At 36.3% G+C, this 25,474-nt stretch overlaps 2 protein-coding genes across 2 annotated transcripts; both read right to left on the reverse strand.

Annotated features, from left to right (window-relative positions):
• Window positions 1-542: 542 nt before the first annotated feature.
• Window positions 543-1,481, reverse strand: LOC101416475 (olfactory receptor 6C2-like). The gene has a single exon (XM_004466186.1). It carries the CDS (start codon window positions 1,479-1,481, stop codon window positions 543-545), a length of 939 nt encoding a protein of 312 aa, XP_004466243.1.
• Window positions 1,482-14,378: 12,897 nt separating this feature from the next.
• Window positions 14,379-15,317, reverse strand: LOC101416035 (olfactory receptor 6C2-like). Its single transcript, XM_004466185.2, has one exon. It carries the CDS (start codon window positions 15,315-15,317, stop codon window positions 14,379-14,381), a length of 939 nt encoding a protein of 312 aa, XP_004466242.2.
• Window positions 15,318-25,474: the final 10,157 nt, after the last annotated feature.

Below are 25,474 nucleotides of genomic sequence, written 5' to 3' on the forward strand. Positions count from 1 at the left end.
AGTGGAAAACATGCAGAGACATGTAAAGATGCACACATAGATGATTGGAATATGCAATTCTGTTTAACAGAGTTTGACTTTGATAGAAAAAGGTGTAATTTTCTAAGCAAAGAGAGCTAGAGGAAAATTTTAATCTACATTATATCTACCTGAAAAAATGGGAGACATAGATAATAAGTTTTACCAAATAGTGAAATAACAGAATCATTCTTACAGATATAATCACCAATATTCCTGGGAAATTTGGAACTCAGTTAAGGCCATGTCATTGCAGCATCAATATGATAGAAAATTGATTGTGTCAACATTTATCAGTTCTGTAAGTAATAATACACGTGTTACTATAAATGTTTACTTGTGATTTATTCCCATGCATTTCTGGGAATAGATTGAATATAAAAAAGATTAATACCTATAAAAATTAGGCTCTGGGTATAACAGACTGTAGTTGTGACATGTAAAAAGTTGTGAGCAATAGAAAATTAGGGAAAGGTGAAACAGAGATAGAAAATTCTTTTTATCATTTTGCTCTCAGTAGTCCTTTAGTTCTTTGAGATGGATGCAACCCTTTTGATCATGTCCTTGAAAGCTTGTATCACTTGCTTGTTCCTCAGAGTATAAATGAAGGGATTCATAACTGGGGCAACTGAGGTGGTAAGTACTGACACTACCTTGTTAATAGCAACCCCTTCTTTTGCAGATGGTTTGATATAGATGAAGATGCAGCTTCCATAAGTGATAGAAACCACAATTATATGGGATGAGCAAGTGGAAAAAGCCTTTTTCCTTTGCTGGGCAGAAGGGAATCTGAGAATGGTCCTGATGATGTATGTGTAGGACATAACCACACACACTAAGGTAAAAAGGAGGGTCAGCACAGCCAAGACCAAGACAAACCGCTCTATAAATTCTGTGTCGGAGCAGGTGATCTTTAGAATGGGAGCAGCATCACAGCCAAAGTGATCTATGACATTGGAGTCACAGAACTCGAGTTCAAAGCCCATGCCAAATGGTGGGATGACGATGATTAGAGCAATAATGTAACAGCCAATAAGGAGTCTGATGCAGACTCTGTTGTTCATGATGGTCGTGTAATGCAGGGGCTTGCAGATGGCTACGTAACGGTCATAGGACATGGCTGTCAGGAGAAAAAACTCAGTCACGCCCAGGACAACAACAAAAAATAATTGAGTAGCACATGCATTGTAGGTAACAGTATTGTCCTTAGATGCCATTGTGTAGAGGAATCTGGGAATGCAGACTGTTGTAAATGAGACTTCCAAGATGGAGAAATTCCGGAGGAAAAAATACATGGGTGTTTTAAGATGGGAGTCCACCAAGGTGAGAGTGATGATGGTCAGGTTCCCAACAACACTCAACAAGTAGGTTAGAAATAAAAAGATAAAAAGTAGAATCTGTAGATTTGGGTCATCTGTCAGTCCCACCAGGATGAATGTTGTTATCGCAGTATAATTTTTCATCACTGATTCCTGACCATGACCTTGTCTGTGTGTAAAAGTAGAAGAGAAATAAGATCTGAGAAATGGATTGTCAGCATGAGCTAGCAGTGGGGTGGGATTAACATGTTAACTAAGTTGATATTTTACTTTATTTATCTGTTAATCCAAAATGCTATTGGACAGGTAGTTGATTGGTATTCAACCAGTAATGCTGGAGACTATCCAGAAGGCTCTTATTAAAGATTCCTATTACTGTATTAATGTAGTATTAATTCACTAGTAAAGGGATTCTTGGATGAACAACCTATGGAAATGAAACTGTTTTTACATTATATGTGTTAATGAACAGAAAAACCCTATCATGAAGATGCACCGTTTGTAATTTCATGACAATAATAATTTTGGTGTTTTTTTCATCCGGTTGAGGTAAACAGAGCTGACTAGTTAAGGTCGTGGAGATAAAATTTTTCTGCTCTCTGCCTGTTTCCTCACCCTTTACAATAATCAGCTGATTCTTATAAAGTACCTCATCCTTGTCTACTTTCTTCCCTTTCTTAACTGCCCACAAACACTTGCGCAAGTCCATTTGCATGACAGAACCAGAACGATCCTCTAAAACCATACATGAGATCCATTCCTCTATTTAAATTACTCAATGGAGTTTAAATGCCCTTGGAATAATTTCAAACTTTTTTCTCTGATTTATAAGGCCTTTCATGGTCTCATGCCTGTGTACCACTCCTAATTATTTTCTAGCTTGTCAAGTTGTATTGGGCTTCTTTGAAGATGTCAAGAACGTCTACACCTCAAGTGTTTTGTTAGGTTTCTCTTTTTCTGAAATGCTTGCTTCTAGCCTTTCCTGGCTAGATCTTTATTTTTTTTTAGTCTCCAGTTTAAATATAACACTCTTAAAGATGCCTTCTTGGGAGTCTTATTTGAATTTTGCTTTCCCTACCTCCAAAATTATAAGCACATTGCTTTGTTTCTTTTATCTTATGTATTATACTTTAAAAAATTTATTTAGTAAACTTTATTTCAATTTCAAAAAATTAAATAACAAATAAAAGACAGCTTAACAAATTATGGTAGTATTACTTTTAAAAAAATTTGCCCAGACATATTTAAATTATTTAATCCAAAAAAAAGAAATGCAGTTGTTTCTCCAGTATTCATAAAGATAAATAAAAGAGCACAGATTGGTTAAATGAATGATGTCGGTCTCCTTATTATTGAAGAAAATGAAGAAAAATATGTTTATTCATATCTCATAAGATTAAATCCTGTATTTTTTAAACTTTAGCATTGATATATTATATTTAGCTTACTTTTTTATCATCTACTTTTTTACCTCTATCTCTTACTTTATATCAATCTCTATGAGAAAAATGATCCTATCTATTTTGTAAATCACTGTAAATACAATGACTAGCTCTGTAGCTGCCACATAGTAGGTACATCATAAAATTTTATTGAATGAAAGGGATCAGGCATTTTGTGCTTGACAATTGTCTGATTACATTTAAATGTAATTAAGAGTTTATATCATTGGTCTACTTACATTTTAAACTTTTAAATCTCTAAGGACCTTATGTATTGAAACAATTTTAGTAATTGGAAAGAGAAGTGGTCATTTTTAGTCATAGTCCCCTGAAATTATATTAGGCTATTTGTCTGCACCGAAGAGCAAGAATTAATCTTTTTCTCCCCCTCACCCTCTTATTTTAATTGCAGAATTACAGATATGAACATGATTATGCAGAGTCTCATACCAAAGTATAAATAATGTTTTTATTTGCCCTTGAGTCTTACCCATGAGTATATTGAAAAATTTTTAAGTATTTACAGTCATATCACAGGTATATATTTTTTCCCATTTTCAGAGACACATATTTATATTTTATATTCTGCCATAGTCTTTTCTAAAATTTTTTTAAATTAGAGAAATGGTAGGTTTACAAAATAACATGGAGATATTAGAGCTCCCCATATGACAATAAAAGATTAAAAAATCCATAAAACTGTACAACACACAGAATCCTAATGCAAACTATAGATTACAGCTAATAGTATTATATTAATATTGTCTCATCCATTGAAACAAAAATTATTCATTTTAATGCTCCTAGGTTAAGAGTGGATTGGTGCAGGGAAGATTGTAGGTGGAAAGGAGTATCCTTGAAGTGAGGCTTCTACTGTTGTCCATCTTTTTCTCCTCCATTTTCTCCTAAGGAGTTTGGCTGAGGCTACTTGAGACCTAGTCCCTGGGTATGCTCTGAGTGGGCACATTTGGGTTATTCATAAGAAGAAGGGGCTGAGAGTGGGGTTTCTGGCAAAAGATAGATCAAGGCTTGAGATCTCAGTCAGCCATTTATTGGCCATGAATCCTTGGGAAGTAAAACAATAGACCATGTCCTGGTCTGTGAAATGCAAATAATCCCCATATGTTCTTCATGCGTTATTATGAAGATTAAACAAACGATTTCTTTTAAAGCACCTAGCATCACTTTTGACAAGGATAAGTTTTTTTTTATTTTGAGATAGCAGGGTCAGGGATCAGGGACTGAACCCAGGACCTCAGAGGGGGGAGGCTGGCACTCAACCACTGAGCCACTTCTGCTCGGTTGAGTTGGTTTTTTTTTTTTGTTTGTTTCCTTGTTGTTCGGTTTTATTTTTAGGAGGCATTAGCAAATGAACCAGGACTTCCTATGTGGGAAACAGGCACTCAACCACTTGAGCCACATCCACTTCCTAAATTTTATTTAATATTTCTATTTCTTCTTCCAGTAACAGAGTTTGCTACTGTCCTTCCTTGTGTGAAGATTGCATACCCCCAATCTTTCTCTTATCTTATCCCTAGATTTGATTCTCCTACTATATTCCATAAACATATTTAAATTTTTCTGTTACTATTGAAATTAAAGGAAAAATTATAAGGTTTTCTTAATTTATAAAAAATAGTGCTTTGTTGATAGATCTGTTCATCACTGATAGAATTCAACCACATGTAATATAACATGTGACATGTTCTTTGTTAATCTCCTTTATATTTATATTCTATACTGTTTGCACTTTCTAATATCATTCTCTGCCTAAATCTCTTAATTGAAATGTTCCATGAAGAGAAGTTTCCTTTGCATGGAAATCAGTTTAATTTACAAATTTCTTTAAGGATGATAATGATAATAGGTAACATTTATAAAGCATTTATTAAATGTTAGATATTATGTTAAATACTTAAATTATTTCATTTATTTCTCAAAGCAACTCTCTGAACCTGACTGTAATTCAATACTCATTTTACAGAGAGGAAGCCAAGGTTCAGAAACAATAAGAATGTCGCCCAGGGTCATTCACCTGGGGCGTGGTAAAGCCAGGAATATGAACCCAACCAGTCTGACTACAGGACCCTAACTCATAAACCACCGCAAGACACTGCCTTCTCAACTACTTATTTGACTTGATTGTTTTCTTCTCTTTATCTTTTGACAAAAAGTCCAACATCATCTTTGTGATGCTGCTTCTCAAGTAATCATTAAGGAACTGGAAGAATCACTGCTTGGGGCTTCTTTATTTCTGATTTTAGGGACCATTATAGAGATATAACTATTCCTCAACCATAATGATTAATTACATTTTTAGCAAATAAATGTTTCCCATTTGCAGTTACTCTCTCTAGGGCTTACAATTACTATTGTTACTGGGGTGGAACAGGATCTTCCCAGGAGACTCCAATTAGTTTGGAATAGGAATGGTTTTCTCTTGGCAGTTTCAACATAATTCCCCAAATAATCTTCAGGTGTGTTCCCCCCCGAGACTGGGGAAATGTGGCTTTTCCCGTCCTGTTCGCAACGTATGTTCAGATCACACTTCAGAGCCTTCTGACCCTGGATTTATGGACAGGGATCTGATTTGGGTGTGTAATAAATGACTAATCTTTTAGCTGTTTCCCTCCCAGGCATTGCAGAGCTCCTCAGGGAGTGATTGCACTAGACCAAATGTTGAAGTTGAGACGCATTCCTATTACCCTTCCTTGTTTCTGATCCAGGCTCCAAGTGCCCTCCAATGGTGCACCCACCAAGTTCTTCCCAACCTGGCCTAATCCCTGTGCACTCGTAATAGTCTAACATCTGCCTTAGCAGAAATCAATATCTTAGTGTCCACGTCTTATCTGGAACATAATGGGTAAACTTATGCATAAGAGCAACATGAAAATTCATGGATTTATTGTGTTATCTTACTAATAACAGAATGTTTTACCATTTTGAATATGCTTTGTGGCACTGCTCATTAAGCAGAGGGTGTTATCTCTAGTGGTAGCTATTCATGTGGTGTAGCAGAAGATAAACCCTTGGGAAACATTTTCTATTGGATTGAGGGAAGAGGAACTCTTTCCCAGGACCTTATATATGGGAGACTGTATTTTCTCCCTTAAACTTTACTTTCTATCATTAAAAATTATCCCGAAGGCACCTTTATAAAATAATTATAATTCAAATGTCACATGAGAGAATTACATGACATGTTGGATATAATCATTGACGCCTACTGTGAAACATTGTTCATACTTATTTATGACCTGCGTTTCTAAACACATAGGTCTAAACCTGCTGCCGTGTAGCTAGAAACTGCTTGCCATCTGAATGGTGAATAACTAGCATGATAGTAAATCATACTCACCTTTCTTATTGCTGCTGTTCATGGCTCCTGTGGCTAACTTAACCATACAGATCCTCAGGTCAGCTCAGAGTTGAGCAGAAGTTTGTTAGTGGGGGTGTGCGCTGCAGTATTTTTGAGGCACTCACACACTTGCACTGACTGTTAAGTCTGTGAGTGGGCAGAGGGCTCTTAGGTTCTCATTGCCCACAGTTTCCTAGGAGTCTTTCCCAAGTCTCCTTTCCCCTCCACAAGTCTGAAAGAATACTAAGTTAAGAATATTTTCTGACCTTAATTCTAGGAAAACACTCATATATTCTGTATAGTTGAAAGGGTTTTAGACTGTGGTGATGTGAGGGACTCTTTGGTTGGGCAGAGTCAATATCCTGACCTCTCTACGGGAACAGGTTCCCTGGGATTTCTATATTAACAAGAATGGTGTAGGTTATATCTCTTTGATCCGTAAGAGGTGTGCAGGGATCATCTGATTAAACTAACAAGAGGATCCCTTGGGATCTAGGTTCAAAAGTCACTAATTAGCCTGCAGAGTAATGAACTTTAATGACCGTAGTAAGGAAACATATTAAATGGCTATCAATTTGGACTGTGTCTTTGGAGACAGGAAGATGCAACAATAGAATCAGAAACAGATCAGCTGTAAAACAATGAGTGTCAGATGACAATTCATAAATCTGTTTTCTCTTTATTTATTACTGCTTGAGGGATTCTTCAGCTGGGTTTGGGATAGAAGTTGTCCAGGATGCCCTAAAGGATGATGAATTTTGTGGAGCCATATCATCTTTTATCACAGAAGAAAAAGCTTCTCCCCTCGATTCCGGGCTTGGCTTTACCTTATGCATGTTTTATCTATTCATTCATGTAACTCATTGTTATAAGTTCCAAGGAGATTGTGCACTTACTCCTGCAGTATTTGCAATAAGTATTACTGTCAGATTTATTTCTCCACTTGTTTATAACCTGGGCAGGAAAGAGTAAACCTTATTCTTTTGGACCCATTCACAGCTTGCTAAGAGTTATGAATTGAGTGTTGAATTTTATTTTTGTGTATTTAGTAAGTACATGATTTCCCCCTTGAATATGAACAAAATAGAAGCATATTTCATACAACATATTAGGAGTTCATTTATTGATGAATATATTGTGTGAGTGGTGTTGATATTGGTGTATATGATAAATGCTTGTACTCATTTATATGATTTGCTAACCTTTCAAATAGCTCAAAGTATAAAAGGATATAAAGCAAAAGCTCTGTTTTACCATTTATAATGATATGTACAGTCACCCATCTGTATCCTTCCACTGTTTTTCCAATATTTTAATGCATTTTATGCTTATGCAAATTTAGATGATTATTTTTCTTTTTTTTATACAGAAGAAATACATACATTGTTCTGCATTTTTTCACTTGAATATATGATATTCTGAAAATCTTTCCAGGTCAATACACAAAGAGATTTTAAATTATTTTTTTATGGATATAAGATATTCCACAGAATGGAACTATACTTATTTGTAGACCAGTCTTTTATTGAAGGACTTTTCAGTTGAACAACTTCTTTTGCTATTATAAGCAATAATGAAATGAATAAATTTTAATAGACATCAGTTCACACATTTGCAAGTATACTTATTGAATACATCTGCCCAAATGGACTTCCTTGATTGAAGGGTATACACATTTAAATTTTGATAGCTATGTCAAACTGTGTTCTATAGGCATATGCTGATTTATGCTTCTACAAGCATTGTCAGAGTGCCAGTTGCCTCCCCTGAAAGTAAAGTGCACTTTCAAAACTATTGGATGTTCTTGTTTTGATTGTTTGTTTTTTGCATTTATCTAATTTTTTTTTATTTTTAAAGAAGCTTTAGATTATATCAATATTACCTTAAAAATATAGGGGATTCCCATATGCTCCACTCCTTCCCCCTCCCACACTTTCCCACATTAATAACAACCTTCATTAGTGTGGTACATTTGTTAAAATTGATGAACACTTATTGAAGCATTGCTACTACTATGGACTATAGTTTACATCATAATTTACACTCTGTCCCACACAATTTTGCAGTTTATGACAAAATGTATAATGGCTTGTGTCCATCATTACAATGTTATGCAGGACAATTCCAATGTCCTGAAAATGCCCCCATATTACACCTATTCTTCCCTTTCCCTCCCCTCAGACCCTCTGGTGGCCACTGCCTTTATATTAATCAGAAAAAGTTCTTCCATTGCTAGAATAATAATAAGTCTATAGTAGAACAATAATAAGTCTACTTTAGTTCATTGTTCATTCCCCAGTTCTGAGGATTTTGGGATAGTGATGCTCACTCTTTTGATTTGATAGGCAAAAATGGGTAATTCAGTGATGTTTTAATTAATATCTCTTTTATTAATTGTGAATATATTTCCATGTATTTAGGAATCATTAACCACTGGATTTTATTTTTTTAAACCATGTTTTCATATTATTTTTGCATTATTTTGTATTGGGATAGTGATGTTTCCTTACAGATTTTTCTGAGCAGTTTTTGAGTAGGGAGCTTAGCTTTTCAATCTCTAATTTCACTTGAAGATAATTTCCCCAGTTTGTTATTGGTTTTTGCCTTTTGCTTATGTTATTTATGCCTTACAGAAGGTTTTAAAACATTAAAAAAATATATCCACAGCTATCAAACTTTTGCTTTTGTGTTTCCGGATTTAGAGTCAGAGTTGAAAGTTCTTTCTAAGTTCTCTGCAGTTAGGCCTGACATGGGCTTGTGTAGTGCGTAGTGGGCGAGGGTTGGGGAACATGTATAGCTATTGCCTGTTTGCCTTATTATCCCTTAGTGCTTCCAGGACATTGTGCAAGCCAGTGGTATTGTGAAACTCTGGGCTTGAGAGCATGAAGCTGTATTTCCCCAGAAAAACAGCTTTCTTAGAGTTAATCCATTCCTGTGGGTGTGAACCCATTTTAAGTAGGACCTTTTGATGAGAAAACTTCAGTTAAGTTGTGACCCATCTCAATCAAGATGGGTCTTAATCCTATTACTGGAGTCCTTTATAGGAGAATGAAATTCATAGAGAAAAAGACATTGAAGCAAGAAGCTGAAATCAATGAAATTAGAAGAGAAGGGAGAGATCAGGATATACTGCCATGTGCCTTGCCATGTGACAGAGAAGATAAGGATTGCCATAGCCAGTTTCAAGAAGAAAGCATTGTCATGAGGATACCTTGATTTGAACATGTTCCCATCCTCAAAATCATGAGTGAATAAATTCCTTTAATTTAACCTGACCCATTTCATGATATTTACTTTTGGCAGCGTAGGGAAAAAAACAAACAAACAGATTTTGGTACCAGGGATCAGGGTGCTGCTTTTGCCAATACCAAAGTTGTCAAAATGTCTTTGGGATTGGGTAATAGATAGATACTGGAAGAATTGAGCTGCTTGATAGGAAACTTCTAGATTACTTTGAAGAAACGGTGGAAATATGGTTGCTAAAGGTACTTCCGATGAGGCTTTAGAAGGAAATGATGAATGTGTCATTGAAAACTGGAGGAAAGGAAATTTTTGTTTTAAAGTGGCAGAGAATTTGGTGAAATTGAGTTCTGATGTTAGATGGAAGGCAGAACTTGAAAGCAATGAACTTGGATATTTAGCTGAGGAGATTTTTCAAGATAAATGTGAAAAGTGCAGTCTCGTTTCTCCTTGCAACTTACAGTGAAATGAGAGAGGAAAGGGAGGAGGTGAGAACTGAATTCCTGGACACAAAGAAACCAGAAATTGATGGTTTGGAAAATTCTGGGCTTCCAGAAAGTGTGTTCCCAGAGAATAGTGCTCCATGTGTGGATTTAAGTGAACATGGAACCAGCCAGTCATTTCAGGGGAAGTCAGGATTAGAAGTGCAGTTATCCAGGAAGAATTTACAGAAAGTTCTTTTGTCTGAAGGTTTGAGCCCCATTTAATATATGCAAAACTGACAAGTGTTTGTGAGATCTATATGAATGGTTCCGCTGATGGCCTGGATTAACAAGGACAGAATAGGGACAGACTGAAGGAAAAATCACTTCAGGGGCAGAACCATGGAAGCCAAGGCCTGGACTGAAGACATTTCCTTAGGCCAAGAGAATAGGCCCACCTACATATTTGGAAAGGGTAAGTCTGCTCCAGCGCTTGGAGAGAGCAGGCCTTCCACCCCTTGATCAGGAAGAATGCTACTAGCCCAGTGTTCTCAGAGGTTGAGCTTATTCCCTAGTTGAAGAGAGTGTGGCCGCTACCCCCACTAGCCTGACAGTGTTGAGCTTGTGGCCTGGGATTGCTGAGAGTTTGGTTTCTAGGCCTGTGCTCTGAGAGGGTGGAGCCTGTGCCCTGATGTTGGCAGAGAGCCTGGCTGCCAAGCTGATGCTTGGCAGAGGGTGGAGCCCCTACGCCAGTGTTCAGGGAGATGCTGTGCAAGCATTTGGAAGAATTGGGCTGCAACTTTGTCAGGCCTGGAGGACCTTCATGTTTAATTTCCTCTCCTTGCCCATGACAAGTACACTCCTAACTATTTCCCTGATCATTTCTTTATTTTTGGTTGTAGTTTTACCATCAATATATACAATATTAATTTTATCTAGTTTTGTCTTTACTGTATCTTTGTATGAGTAGAATTGTACTATACGAATTCTTTTGTGTCTTAACTTTCCTCCCTATTTTTATGAGATTCATTCACGTTGGTGGGTGTTGCTAAGTTTGTTCAATGACTCTATAGTATTTCATTGTATGAATATAACCATAATTTATTAAAAGATTCTTTTTTTTTAAAAGATTTATTTTATTTATTTCTCCCCTCCGCCCCCCGGCCTGGTTGTCTGTTCTCTGTGTCCATTTGCTGTGTGTTCATCTTTGTCCGCTTCTGTTGTTGTCAGCGTCACGGGAATCTGTGTTTCTTTTTGTTGCATCAGCTTGCTGTGTCAGCTCTCCGTGTGTGCGGCACCATTCCTGGGCAGGCTGCACTTTCTTTCGCGCTGGGCGGCTCTCCTTATAGGCCGCACTCCTTGCACGTGGGGCTCCCCTACGTGGGGGACACCCCTGCGTGGCAGGGCACTCCTTGCGCGCATCAGCGCTGCGCATGGGTCAGCTCCACATGGGTCAAGGAGGCCCCGGGTTTGGACCGCCAACCTCCCATGTGTTAGATGGGCACACTATCCACTGGGCCAAGTTCACTTCCTATTAAACCATTCTTAATGACTGATGGACATATGCTGTGTTTCCTGCTTTTCACTACTATGAACAGGAATGTTATAAGTATTTTTATTCATGTAACATGATCAGACTTGCAAGAGTTACCCTGTTGTATTTTTAGGAAAGAAAATCTGTGATGTAGGGAATGTATATTTAAAAAAATAATAGAATTTATATTTTTAAAAGTATTAGGTAATTCCCAACTTTTTCAAAGTGTACAAAAGGATTATGAAAGTCCCATAAGCAATGTATGAAAGATAACTTTTCTTGCCAACAAGATTTTATGAGAGAAAAATTATATGAACATCTTAATAGATAAGGTGAGGAGACTTTACAAAATTCAACACCCAACTCTTAGCAAACTATGAATAGCAGGGAATTTCCTGAACATGATAAAGCCAATAGCAAATGTTAGGTTTAATGGTGAAAGACTTAGTGCTTTTCTATTAAAGCAAAGATGTTTCCTCTTACCACTTCTACGCCATGTTGTACTTGAGATCCTACCCTGCTGTCTCATTTTGTGTCATTATTTTGGTCTTAGATATAAGCCCATGTTAGGCTCCATTGATAATTCTGGGTAGATATCATTAGACTTCCTTCCCAAGTTATTGAGGCTATGTTACCTCTTCCATCTTACTCTCAAAACTAACATCTCCTTAACGCTAATACCTAAGTTGAAAGAAAGGACTGATGAGGGAGTATATAAATTTATTCAGGAGTAGAATTAGCACAAGAAACTGGTTTTCCTGACTGATGGGCCCGCATTTGTTTTATAAGATACCAATTATAAAAAAGAAAGTTATGAAGTGAGAACTGACAAAATGGAAAAGCAGTATGCATCCTCAGAGGTTTGGGTTCTTTAAACATAATTAATTTTATAAGCCAGAGTTAATGTTTGATTTACATTTTACTGGAGCTAAAGGAATTGTTACAGTGAATATTTTGCGAAAAGTAAGAGAAAATCAGGAAAAGTTAACTATTTCCAATTTGTCTGTCCATTAACCTCTTAAATTTGATGCCATGAAGTTGATTTTCCAGTATTAACAATACACATACCTATTTCAGGAATGTGTCATTCTATGAAGACTGAATTTTGACTTTTATAAATAAGATTTATAGCATTCTTACAAACAGAATGAGAGGATATTTTCATTCTAAATTTGTATCTTCCTATTATAGAACCTGAATTTTACTGAATAGACTTTTCAATTCTGAAGTCTTCTCGTAATTCATCATCACTCAATATTCATAAATTGATACACATATCACATAATGTTCTAAACAGTTTGCTTGATTTTTTTTCAGAATTATTAGGATGAGTAAACACATATAATTTTGAATGAGTGCTGTCTTATTTTCTTGGCTCGAGATAAAAACTAGAGTATTGTAATGTATTGATATATTTAGAAAGGACTTGTTCCATATTCCTCCTGGAAAGAGATTGAGCTAAAGGAAATATTGATTAATAAGTCCAACAATGTGAATTCTGGGTATAAAAATGTGGTTTGGATATGTAAGAACAAAAATCTAAAATGGTGATAGCATTTTCCTCAGATTTTTTTTTTTTTGCAAATGCAAAGGACTTAACAAAATAATTTTGAAAAAGAACACAGTTAGAGGTCTTATAATACCTAATTAAAAAACTTACTATACAGCCACAGTAATTAATATAGTGTGTTATTGGCACAAATATCAATAAAACAGAATTGAGAATCCAGAAGTAAGCCCTTGCATTTATGGTTCATAGATTTTCAACAAATATATCAAGACAATAATTCAATGGGGTAAAGTCTTGTTTGTTTTTCAACAATTGCTGCTTGATAATTGGCTACTCATGATAAAAAATTTAACTTATGTCACATCATACAAAAATTTTAGTTCAAAATGGATCATAGATATAAATCATCTTTAGTAAGAGCTAAAACTACACAAACTTCTAGAAGAAAACTTAGGAGAAAATCTTGTGACCATATGCTAGACAAATATTGCTTAGATGTGACACAGCAAGCACAGTTGTTAAAGAAAACAATTGAAAAAAATGGACTTCATAAAAATCAAAAACTTCAGCACTTCAAAAGATATCCATTAAAAAATGAAAAGAAAAAAACCCAAGCTACAGACAGGGAGAAAATATTTACAAATCATATATTTGATAAAGAAAGGACTTGTATCCAGAAAATATAAAGAGCTCTTAACAACTCAATAAGAAGACTAGCAATCTAATTAAAAATGGGCAAAATCTGAATAGAAATCCTTAAGGAAGATATGCAAATAGATTATAAGCACATGAAAAGATATTCAGTATCATCAGTGAGCAAGGGAATATCAATTAAACCCAAAATAACATATCACTGTACACTCATGAGAATGGTGATAATAAAAAAGGCAGGAAAAATCAAGGGTTAGTGAGTGTCTGAAGGAAATGTACCCTTCCCATTGCTGGTGAGAATATAAAATGTTACAGCTTTGGAAAACAATCTGACAGTTACCATATGACTTAGCAATTACCACTTGCAGGTACAAATAAAATGACAGTATATATTTTCACAATGACATGGAAACAATCAAATGTCCATCAACTGGTGAATTAATAAACAAAACATAGTGTATCCATAAAATGGAATATTATTTGCAATAAAAAGGAATGAACTACTAAATGCCAAAACATGGATGAATCTCAAAAACATTATGTTAAATGAAAGAAGCCAGACATAAAATACTGCATATTATATGTTTTGATTTACTAAGTCAAATTTATAGAGATAGAAAGCAGATCAGTGGTTTCTGGGGCTACAGGTTGGAAGCAGGAATTAATTGCAAACTGTCATTCGGGAAACCTTTGGGGATGATGGAAATGGTCTTAAACTAGGATTGTGGTGATGATTGTACAACTGTATTAATTTGCTAGAATTTACTGAATCGTACACTTAGAGTTGGTGAATTTTATAGTAGGCAAATTATATCTCAATAAAAACGTTATAAGTATGTATAGGGCGTTCTTTTACATTTTGACCTTTAATGTCCAGTAGTCCTTTAATTCTTTGAGATGGATGCAACCCTTTTGATCATGTCCTTGAAAGCTTGTATCACTTGCTTGTTCCTCAGAGTATAAATGAAGGGATTCATAACTGGGGCAACTGAAGTTGTGAGCAATGACACCATCTTATTCATAGCAACCCCTTCTTTTGCAGATGGTTTGATATAGATGAAGATGCAGCTTCCGTATGTGATAGAAACCACAATCATATGGGAAGAACAAGTGGAAAAAGCCTTTTTCCTTTGCTGGGCAGAAGGGAATCTGAGAATGGTCCTGATGATATATGTGTAGGACATAATTACACATACCAAGGTGAAAATAAGTGTCAATATAGCTAGTACAAAGACAAACCGCTCTATAAACTCTGTGTCAGAGCAAGCGATCTTTAGGATGGGAGCAGCATCGCAGCCAAAGTGATCTATGACATTGGAGTCACAAAACTCGAACTCAAAGCCCATGGTATATGGTGGAAGGACGATGATCAGAGCTAACACGTAACAGCCAATAAGGAACCTGATGCAGACTCTGTTGTTCATGATGGTCGTGTAATGCAGGGGCTTGCAGATGGCTACGTAACGGTCATAGGACATGGCTGTCAGGAGAAAAAACTCAGTCACGCCCAGGACAACAACAAAAAATAACTGAGCGGCACAAGGATTATAGGTAACTGTATTGTCACCAGTGGCAAGGGTATACAGGTACCTGGGAATACAGACAGTGGTAAAAGAGACTTCTAAAAAGGAGAAATTCCGGAGAAAGAAGTACATAGGATTTTTAAGACGAGAATCTACAAAGGTAAGTGTGATGATGGTCAGATTCCCAATCACACTCAGCATATAGGTGATGAACAGAAAGACAAAAAGAAGAATCTGTAGATTTGGGTCATCTGTCAATCCCACCAGGATGAATGTCGTTAACACTGTATAATTTTTCATCACTGACCTCTTACTTCTGCATGTTCTGTGGGTAAAAATAAAATGGAAATTGCACATGGGTAGAGTTCAAATGGGTTAAAAGTGGAATTAAAGTAAAGTTAGGCAAGCCAATATTATTTTATTTGATAACGCGATTGCAGTGGTGGCTTCTGCTACTCCTAGATTTAAACAACAGTCTGGCCAGAAAGCTGGTAGTATTAAAGAAACTTACTATTATATTAATGTTAAATCTATGACATAGGGATTCCCAGATCAAACAAACAAACTAAAAACAAAAAGGAAAGCCTGGAGCTGAAGCTCTTCCAGATACCAGCTATATAAAACCACTATCACAAATCTCACAATGGTGGCAGAGGAGCAGTCTAGCATAGGGAATGGACTCTGGAACCCAATTGTCTGTACTCAAACTGTGATTCATTCAGCTTGTGAATTTAGGCAAGTTACTAGTCTAAACTGAGCCTTTATGCCTAAGTTTCTTCAAATGTAAACTGCAGAAAATAATTGAATTTACCTCATAGAGTTATTAAAAAGAATTATGGAGTTAATGCATTTAGACTACTTAGAAAATTGTCTGGCATAATAAGTATGATAAAAGGGTTAGCTATTAATATTATACTGTTATATGTGGGATTTTAGAGTTAATGCTAATAATCCTTCTGGTTATAAATATCATGTATTGAGAGGCGGACTTGGCCCAATGGATTGGGCGTCCGCCTACCACATGGGAGGTCTGTGGTTCAAACCCCGGGCCTTCTTGACCTGTGTGGAGCTGGCCCATGCACAGTGCAGATGCATGCAAGGAGTGCCATGCCACGCAGGGGTGTCCCCCGCATAGGGAAGCCCCACGTGCAAGGAGAGCCACCCAGTGCAAAAGAAAGTTCAGCCTGCCCAGGAATGGCACTGCACACACAGAGAGCTGACACAACAAGACACAACAAAAAGAAACAGATTCCTGGTGCCACTGACAAGGATAGAAACAGTCACAGAAGAACACAGTGAATGGACACAGAGAGCAGACAACTGGAGGGGTGGGCGGGAAGGGAAGAGAAATAATTAAAAAAATAAATCTTAAAAAATAAATACCATGTATCTTCTTTCAGTGAAATATAAATGGAGTTCATTATAATTAAAGATATGTAGCTTCAAAAGCTTTTCCTCCTTTAGTCTCTGCCTTCTGTCAACTCCACAAATATACTCATTTAAATGACTTACCTTTCTGCTGTCTGCACTTCAAAAATGGGAACAAAGAAACAAAAATATCTGAAGTCCATTCTCTACATAGCAACTAGAATGATCTTTTAAACAGATACATTGAATGACATCATTGCTCTGCCTTAATCCCTTCAGTGACTTCCTGTTGTACTTGGAGTGGCACCCATGCTTCTTACCTTGGCCTGCAAATTCCTACATGATCTGGCCCCTGCATTGTTCTCCAGCTTCAGCTTTTGCTACTCACTCAGTATGACCCAACCATCGTGGCCCATTTCAGTTCCTCCTACTTCATATATGCTCTCCTACTGGCTTCTTCTTGACAAGCTTTTAGTTGTCAGAGTAAATGGGACATCCTCAGAGAGGCCCCACCTGACCTCTCTGATTTTCTGCACTGAACTCTGCTTTTTTTTTTTTTAATGTTGCAGCCTTACTCTTTTTAATTATATATGTTCTTTTTAACTACTAGATTGCAAGATCCAGTGGGACACAGGCCATGTTTGTCCATGCTTTCAGTTGACTGCCTAATAATGTCTTTGGCACTCAGTAAGAGTTAAATAAATATTTGTTGAATAAATAAGTGGGAACAAATGGTTTATATGTGGTAAATAATAGGATGACTACCCTTTAACCAAGACATTTGGAGTGTTTGTATCATTCATCCATTTCCATTGAATCACTTATTTTCGATAAGGTTCCTAAACTTACTGAAACTACTTTTGGCAACAATAAGGTAAGCGCTTTTGCTAGCAAATTCCTTGAACTGACGACATGTCTGTTTGCCTGGGCTTTAATCAGACTTAAAGTGTTTTATATTATTGTTGATTATATACAGAAATATTTGTTAGATTAGAGGCTAGAAGACTGATTCCACTTTGGTCCATTTTATTCCCTGACTCCCAACCACCTAATTCTCTTCTAGGCGGTTTGTTGAGGCTGTCAGAAAAAGAATTATTAGGAAAAGCAGAGTGCAATTGCCTGGGTCATTTTGTAAATTGTGGTGGTGAAAGTCTGGAGCTTTGGAATCAGCCAGACCAGGGTTGAACCATGTCTCTGCAGTACTCTATTTCCTTTAGTTTCATTATTTTTAAAATGCAAATATTAATATTAGTTTCCTCACTGAATTGTGGTGAGGATTAAATAAAATATTTCACAAAGTGTTAAGCATAGTTTTAGGCACATTATAATATTAAATAAAGGCTAGATATTATCACTTTTTCTTTTTTCATTTTTGAGCAGGTGTTGTTCTTGCTACAGCGCTTAATCTCCTTTCCTCTTGGGTTAAAGAAAGTTTGGTTCTTTTCCCTTGCTTTCCTCCCTGCCACCATAGCTCTGCCCTCCTTAATATCTCTCTAAATCTTCTATAATTTTACCCTCATTTTGATATTAAATTCAGACTTATAAGTTCTTCCAGAATCTTAAAATTGTCTCATTGTCAGGCATATTTATTATTAATAGAGCTCTTACTAATTTTAATACATTGTGCTCTACTTTCCAAATCCTTTTACTATTTGCTCTTTATAGTGTAGTGTTCTGACAGAATTTCTTAATTTGTCTGTCTTCCCTCTAAGTCACATCTCAATGATACACAGCCTTCAAATTCTCTTCTGGGCATGTCTTGGTACCCTGACGATTTATACCATTGTGCCAATTCAGAATATGTCCATTAAATCTGCCCTACTAACTTAGGCATATCTTCCACACTCTATTTACACTGACTCTTTCTCTATTGAAAAAATACTTCACCTTTGGTCAGTACAAATCCCATTTATTTAAAATTACTATCTATAGATAAGAACAGATATATACAAACTTAAATGTAGCTGATATTTTAGATATTTTTTCCCTCCCTTAATTTTGAGGTTGAGAAGAGATGGTTGGAAATTCATGAAGTTTATTAGTGGCAGGAAAAAAATTCAAGTCCTCTGAATCCTAGTTATGTATTTTCTCTTCTTTACCAATGTGGTGAAAAGGACTTTTAGGAGCCCATTTTCTGATCTTTAGGCTTTCTATTGCAAATGTTTTCTTTAGCTTCCCATGATAACTAGCCTATCTATTTCTATTACTGAGTCTCTATAATTCTGGGAAACTTAATAACTGAGTGAATTATTTAATAAAGGACTAATCACTTAATAAGTGAATGCCTTAGTCTTTAGAAACCTACTCTCAGAAAGCTATCTTAAAGCTGGCAATAATTTGAATATTGCGCCTAGGGATTTTTTGTTTTTAATTGAAAAATACAGTTCTCTGATAAAAGCTCATTAGATAAGAACTGCTGTGGGTTAAGGAAATAAATTTTTTCCCCGTTCAAGTTATTTGCAAATCACACTAGGATAACGGCAAACATTTCTAGAGTGTTTACAGCATTCCAGATACTGTTAGACGCGTTATGTGGTTTATCTCAACTAATTTTCACAACAACTGGCTGAAGTATACAGTATTATAATTCACATTTTATAGATGAGGAGCCTGGGACCCATAAGTTTGTCCCATGTTCATCTATGTAGGTTTTGGTAAAGCAGGGATATGAAGGCAAGCTGACACAGCAAGATGACGCAACAAAGAGAAACACAGATTCCCGGTGCCGCTAATAAGGATATAAATGGTCATAGAAGAACACACAATGAATGAACACAGAGAGCAGACAACTGGGGGTGGGGGGAAGGGGACAGAAATAAATAAATAAATAAATAAATCTTTTAAAAAAAAAGGCAAGCAATTTGACTTCAGAAATTTAGATCTTTAATATTTCAAACTACTTTCTTCCTACCTGTCTACTCCACCTATGTATGAGCTTCTAATGAAATTAGGTAAGGGACAATTGACTTCTTCTTGTTCTAGTTTCTCCTATCTTTTGACTAAATTACTAATTGCTTATATGATGCTACCTCTGCTGGACTAACCAAAGCATCTAATAGTTACCTATTTATACCTGAATTAGGGCAATAACAGGCAGATAATTGTTTTTCAGCTATCTATAATTAATCACATTGTAGCTATTCAAATGTTTCCCGTCTGTACTCACTATCATTAGGGATCGTGATTTCTCCCATCACTTAAATCCTCTCAGAAGACTCCAATTAGTGTTTTATAGGAATGGTTTTCACTCGCTTGTTGGAAAATATTTCCCACAAATAGCCTTGAGGAGCGTTTCCCCTGTGTCTGGAGAAATGTGGCTCTTTCTTTTCCACTGAGTGCTGGACTGGTCCAGTTTCACTGTATAACCCCTTCCTTGGGTTTTCAGATAACCATGATTGCCTCTGGCTCTTGGTTACATATTAGCTGGTAGCATCCTATGTATTGCAGAGTCACTCAGGGATTGAACATAGAAGACCAAATGGTAACGATGAGAGGTCAAGGGTCTGAACCCCAACTATGTTTCTATTCTTTCTACCTAATTTCTGTCTCTTACTTTTGATCCAGCTATTAAGTGCCTTCATATGATGCCCTGTCTAGTACTCAACCTGTACTAGTCTCTGGGGTTTGAAAAATTCCTTATTGTTTGCCTGTTTCTTATTCACATCTCAGTCTCATGTGGAAAAGAAATTAATAAACTCTTTAACATGGAATATAAATGTCCCAACTTATTGTGTTGGTTGATCAATAGCGTAATGTGTTTGCACATTTGAGGTCGCTGTGTTGTAAAATATAAAGCCCATTAAAGAAGATTGTATCCTTAGCTTGGAGGCTCAGATTGAGTCAGTGATAACATTGGGTTGGGGAGAGAAGGATTTTCTTGGAGCTTCTCAGGAGACTGTATTCTCTTTAAATCATCTGCTTGTGTTCTTAACCTATCTCTCTTCCATGAACACCATTCAAAGGTCTTGTCAAATCATGCCATATGTCATAGAACAAGGTGATATCTGAGAATTACCTGTTGATTCCTCCTCTGGAATATTAAGTATATTTAGGACTCAGATTTGGTTATTTTAATTTTCAGATGATGCATGTCTGGCATTACAGAATTATACTCACCTCTCTGATGGTCCTTCATGGCTTCTGAGTACACTTCAAGCATAAAGGTCCTTGGTGTGCCTCAAAATTGGGCAGGAATGATTAACTAGAAGCAAATAAATGTCGACCTAACTACACACTTTTTTGTGCACCCTCACACTAGCACTCACAAAAATCCTCTGCGTGAGAAAGTTCTCTGTGTTATTCAATGCCTTCTAATTCCCAGTTACTTTTCCTCTCAAGAAATGTAAAATAAGCAAATTTAAATATATTGTTCCACTCTATTAAAAATATTCATTTGTCCCCATTAAATGGGAAGATGGAAGTTCTAGGAACTTTCTCCAGCTTGGGAAATAGATATTCTGATCTTTCTGAACAGAGAGGCAGGCCTCCCTCTAAATTTTACATTTACAAGGACAGCAATAGTTATATTCATTCAGTCTGCAATGGGTGTGCAGGGATCAACTGGCTAACAAACAAAAGATTCCTTTGGGAGCCCAGGTTCAAAAGTCGCTAATTAATCTACAGTGTAATGAACTTGAATGAACTCTTTCAAATAAAATCAAACAAACATCCCTGGGGAGAGTGCCTTTGGAGATAGGAAGATGCAACAATAGGACACATGCAAAACAATGAATCAGATGGCAAGTCAGGAGTCCTGATTCTCTCCCCATTGTCTAGGGGTTGTTTCAGTTGAACTCACAGGGAAAACTTCCCAGAATTCTCAGAGGGAAGACAGTTTTGGGTGAGGCCCTTCTCACCTCTGTCTTGAATGTGTTTAAATATAGACATGTTTAATATATAGCAGGTATATATAATAGAAGTTTAACATCTTAATTTAGTAATTCATGCAAACAAAAATAATGTAGAATCCACTTACATCTCAGTTCATTGCAAGGGATATTAAATTATTTTAGGGAAGAATAGCCTGAATGACCAGATACAAACCTTCCAATTATTTATTCCATTGTTTTCTAAATAATTACTTTAAAATTGCTTTTATGTTTTCTGGTCTCTGATATTAGTAGAAACTCAAACATAATATGTAAAACTTGACCAATCAAAAATAAACTATAATTCATGGCAACAGAAAGTATGAGGTGATCAAGACTATCCTGATGTTCTGTTAATAATGGCTCTGATAAAGAAGATATGACCCTGGAAGAGTTGTTCATCCAAAGTCTCTTCTCTTGCTGTACTTTCTGGGGAGAAGTTGTTCTAGTGATGAATGGAAAAGCCAGTCAAAATCTATTCCTTTTATTTTTTTTTAATTTTTAAATTTTTAAAAAGATTTTATTTTTTATTTATTTCTCTCCCCTTCCTCTCCCTCTCCCCCACCCCTCCCCCCAGTTGTCTGCTCTCTGTGTCCATTTGCTGTGTGTTCTTCTGTGTCCACTTATATTCTTATCAGCTGTACCAGGAATCCATGTCTCTTTTTGTTGCGTCATCTTGCTGCATCTGTTCTTCGTGTGTGTGGTGCCACTCCTGGGCAAGCTGAACTTTTTTCACACTGGGCGGCTCTCCTTACGGGGTGCACTCCTTGTACGTGGGGCTCCCCTACACGGGGGACACCCCTGCATGGCACGGCATTCTTTGTGAGCATCAGCATTGTGCTGGGCCAGCTCACCACATGAATCAGGAGGCCCTGGGTTTGAACCTTGGACTTCCCATATGATAGGTGGATGTTCTATCTGTTGAGTCAAATCTGCTTCCCAAAAGCTATTCCTTTTAGATAAGCTGGATATATATTAATTTGTTGCTTCCCATTGTATTCTTGAGTTTATGAGGTCAACAAAATTTTCCAAGTTACAAACAACCAGAGAAATATTTGCTGTTTCTAGGTTATACTGGGACCCAAATGTGATATGTCTGTTTATAAGCTTGTGACAGTATGGACCAGTTGGCAAGATCCGTTAAATGTCTATATTCTGAGGGAATAACCAGTGCTTTTCTTCTTTGGTATGTCCAATCAGTGAGAACATCATAAAAAATTCATTTTAACCTACCTGATGACGCCAAGTGAAGTTCCTCTCGTTTCCAATATATTTAGTCTTTAAAATCAGTGTGTCTTCAAAGATCTATTTTTAAAAGTTTTTTTCTTGTAGTTGGTTTTTATCTTCCAAGAGGCTCAAGGTCATGTAGGTAGGATATCTCAATCACTGTTTCCACTTTACCATGGGAATTCTAAGTGAAAGGACTTTCAGGGAAGTGGACATGGCTCAACCGATGGAGCATCCATTTACCATATAGAGGGTCCAGGGTTCAATTCCCAGGGCCTCCTGACCCATGTGATGAGCTGGCCCATGGGCAGTGCTGCTGCATGCAAGGAGTGCTGTGCCATGCAGGGGCGCCCCTGCGTAGGGGTGCCCCATGTGCAAGGAGTGTGCCCCACAAGGAGAGCTGCCCCATGTGAAAAAAAAAGTGCAGCTTACCAGGAGTGGTACCGCACACACGGCGAGCTGACACAGAAAGATGTTGCAACAAAAAGGAGATGCAGTTTCCCACTGCTGCCAGGATAATGCAAACGGACACTGAAGAACACACAGTGAATGGACACAGAGGGCAGACAACGGGGTGGGGGTGGGGGGAATGGAGAGAGAAATAAAATAAATCCTATCAAAAGAAAAAAAAAAAGAAAGGACTTTCAAAGTCCTAGAACTTGATAGAAGCTAAAATAGAACACTTCTCCTGTTCTCAAGTCCAGGGTATTCCTCTTGATTATATATTAAATATAAGTTGTTAATAAAAGTCTCTCCTCTTGCTATACTTTCTTGGGAGAAGTGGTCTAAGTTCTCTCTTAGGCTGAAGCTGTCAGAGTGGACATCAATCCAAAACCCTCAAGATTGAGCAATGAACAATCATAAAGGGGGAGACCAAAGTAGATTTATTGTTCTTTTAGTTATTCTCCATTTTAATGGAAAAATTTGTAACATTGATATAAAGGTAGTGGTAGTCAGGAAGGCAGAGGGAAGGATGAATGGATGGAACACAGAGCATATTTAGGGTATGATGCTGCAATGACAGACACATGACATTATGCATTTGTCAAGACCCGTAGAACTGTGCAGAACAAAGTGTAAACCATAATGAAACTATAGATTTTGGTTAGTAGCAAGGCTTCAACATTTGTTCATCAGCTGTAAGGAATGTAGCACACTAAAATGTCAATTATAGGGGAAACCATATGTGGGTGTGTGGGTGGTTGTTTGGGAATTTTTCTGTAGATGTAAATCTAAAAATTTTCTAAAAGTTAAAACTTAATATTACCAAAAAAACCAAACAGCCCTCAAAGGAGTCACAATGAATTCACTTGACTGTAGGTCTCTATTTAAGGGAACTCAACAAAATCCAGCAACCATAAATATTTTAAAAAATCACAAAATAATTTACCGAATTAAAAAAAACCTGGCATGCAAAGAGGTAGGAAATATGATTCACAACTAGAAGAAAAAAATCAATAAATAGAAATAAACCTGGAAATGAAGGAGATGGGAGAATTAGCTGAGAAGGACATCAATTCAGTATCATAAATATGCCTGAAATATTCAAGAAAATAAAACATGAATATGATGAAAAGAAAATATATTAAAATACTCAAATAGTATTTTTATAACTAAAAAATTAAGTATCTACGGTGAAAAACATCAGATAGCTTTGATAAAACTTGAAATTGAATACATCAAAATAGGAATCATATAAAATGAAGCAGAGAAAGGAAAAAGACTGTACTAAATGAACAAAATATCAGTAACTTGTAGTTCAAAATCAAACAGTCTAATAGACATATCATTGGAGTCCCAGAAGTGTTGAAAATAACTGGAGTGGTGGGGCAGAAAATTTGTTGAAAGAAATAATAGCTGAAAAATTTCCAAATTAGTTTAAAATTATAAACCTAGAAAAAATTAAAGATGTCCAGTGAACCTGGACTATTAGGAATAAGTTTGTTATAAACAAATTAAAAACTGTGTCTGGACAGAATTTTTTAGGAGTAATGCTTCCATAACTTATTGAGCTGACTTTTTTTGTTTTTATTTTTTTGAATTGAAGTAAATTTATTTAAAAATAATATTGATAAAGATAATAATAGTGTACAATTCAAAGGAATTTTAATTGATTATTTTATTTTCCTACATTTTCTTAGAACAGTGCCTGGCACTTAGAATAGTACCTGGCACATGGCAAATAATATTAATGTTGTTTTTACTTGACCCAGAGATCTTGCTCTTTTGTATTGAAAACACTTAGGATCTGTGCCACTTTTGTGGTTCTTCCATTTATGTTGCCTTGTGAAATTTCTTGTACTGTTAGCTTTTCATGATTGTTGTGGTAGATCAAATTATGTACCCCAATTTAGATATGTTTCTTAATCTTAATTCACATTTATGTAGGTATGAACTCACTGTAAATAGTTTCTCTTGAAGATGTTATTTTTACTAAGGTATGGCCCCACTGAATGAGGCTGAGTCTTTTTTTCTTCCTACATTTAGATTAAAAAAAAATAAATACTTTTAAAAATACTTCAGATTGCATAAATGTTACATTAAAAATATAGGGGATTCCCATATGCCTCACTCTATATCCGTCCTCCACTTTCCCACATTAAAAACATCCTTCACTATTGTGGTACATTTCTTGCAATTGATGAACACATAGTAGAGCATTGCCACTAAGCATGGATTATAGTTTACATTGCAGTTTACACTCTGTGCCTCAATTTTGTAAGTTATGACAAATATGTAATGCCCTGTATCCATCATTGCATGTCATCCAGGACAATTTCAATGTCCCAAAAAGCCCCCATATTACATCTATTTTTCCCTCTCCCTCTCCTCAGAACCTCTGGTAGTCACTGCCTCCACATCAATGATAAAAGTTCCTCCATTGCTAAAATAACAATAAGTCTATAGTAGAGTAACTGTACATCTACTCTAGTCCATCTTTCAATCCCCAGTCCTGACGATTCTAGGATGGTGTTGCCCACTCTGCCTCTAATT

The sequence above is a fragment of the Dasypus novemcinctus genome, chromosome 12 (assembly GCF_030445035.2).
Source record: "Dasypus novemcinctus isolate mDasNov1 chromosome 12, mDasNov1.1.hap2, whole genome shotgun sequence".
NCBI lineage: Eukaryota > Metazoa > Chordata > Mammalia > Cingulata > Dasypodidae > Dasypus > Dasypus novemcinctus.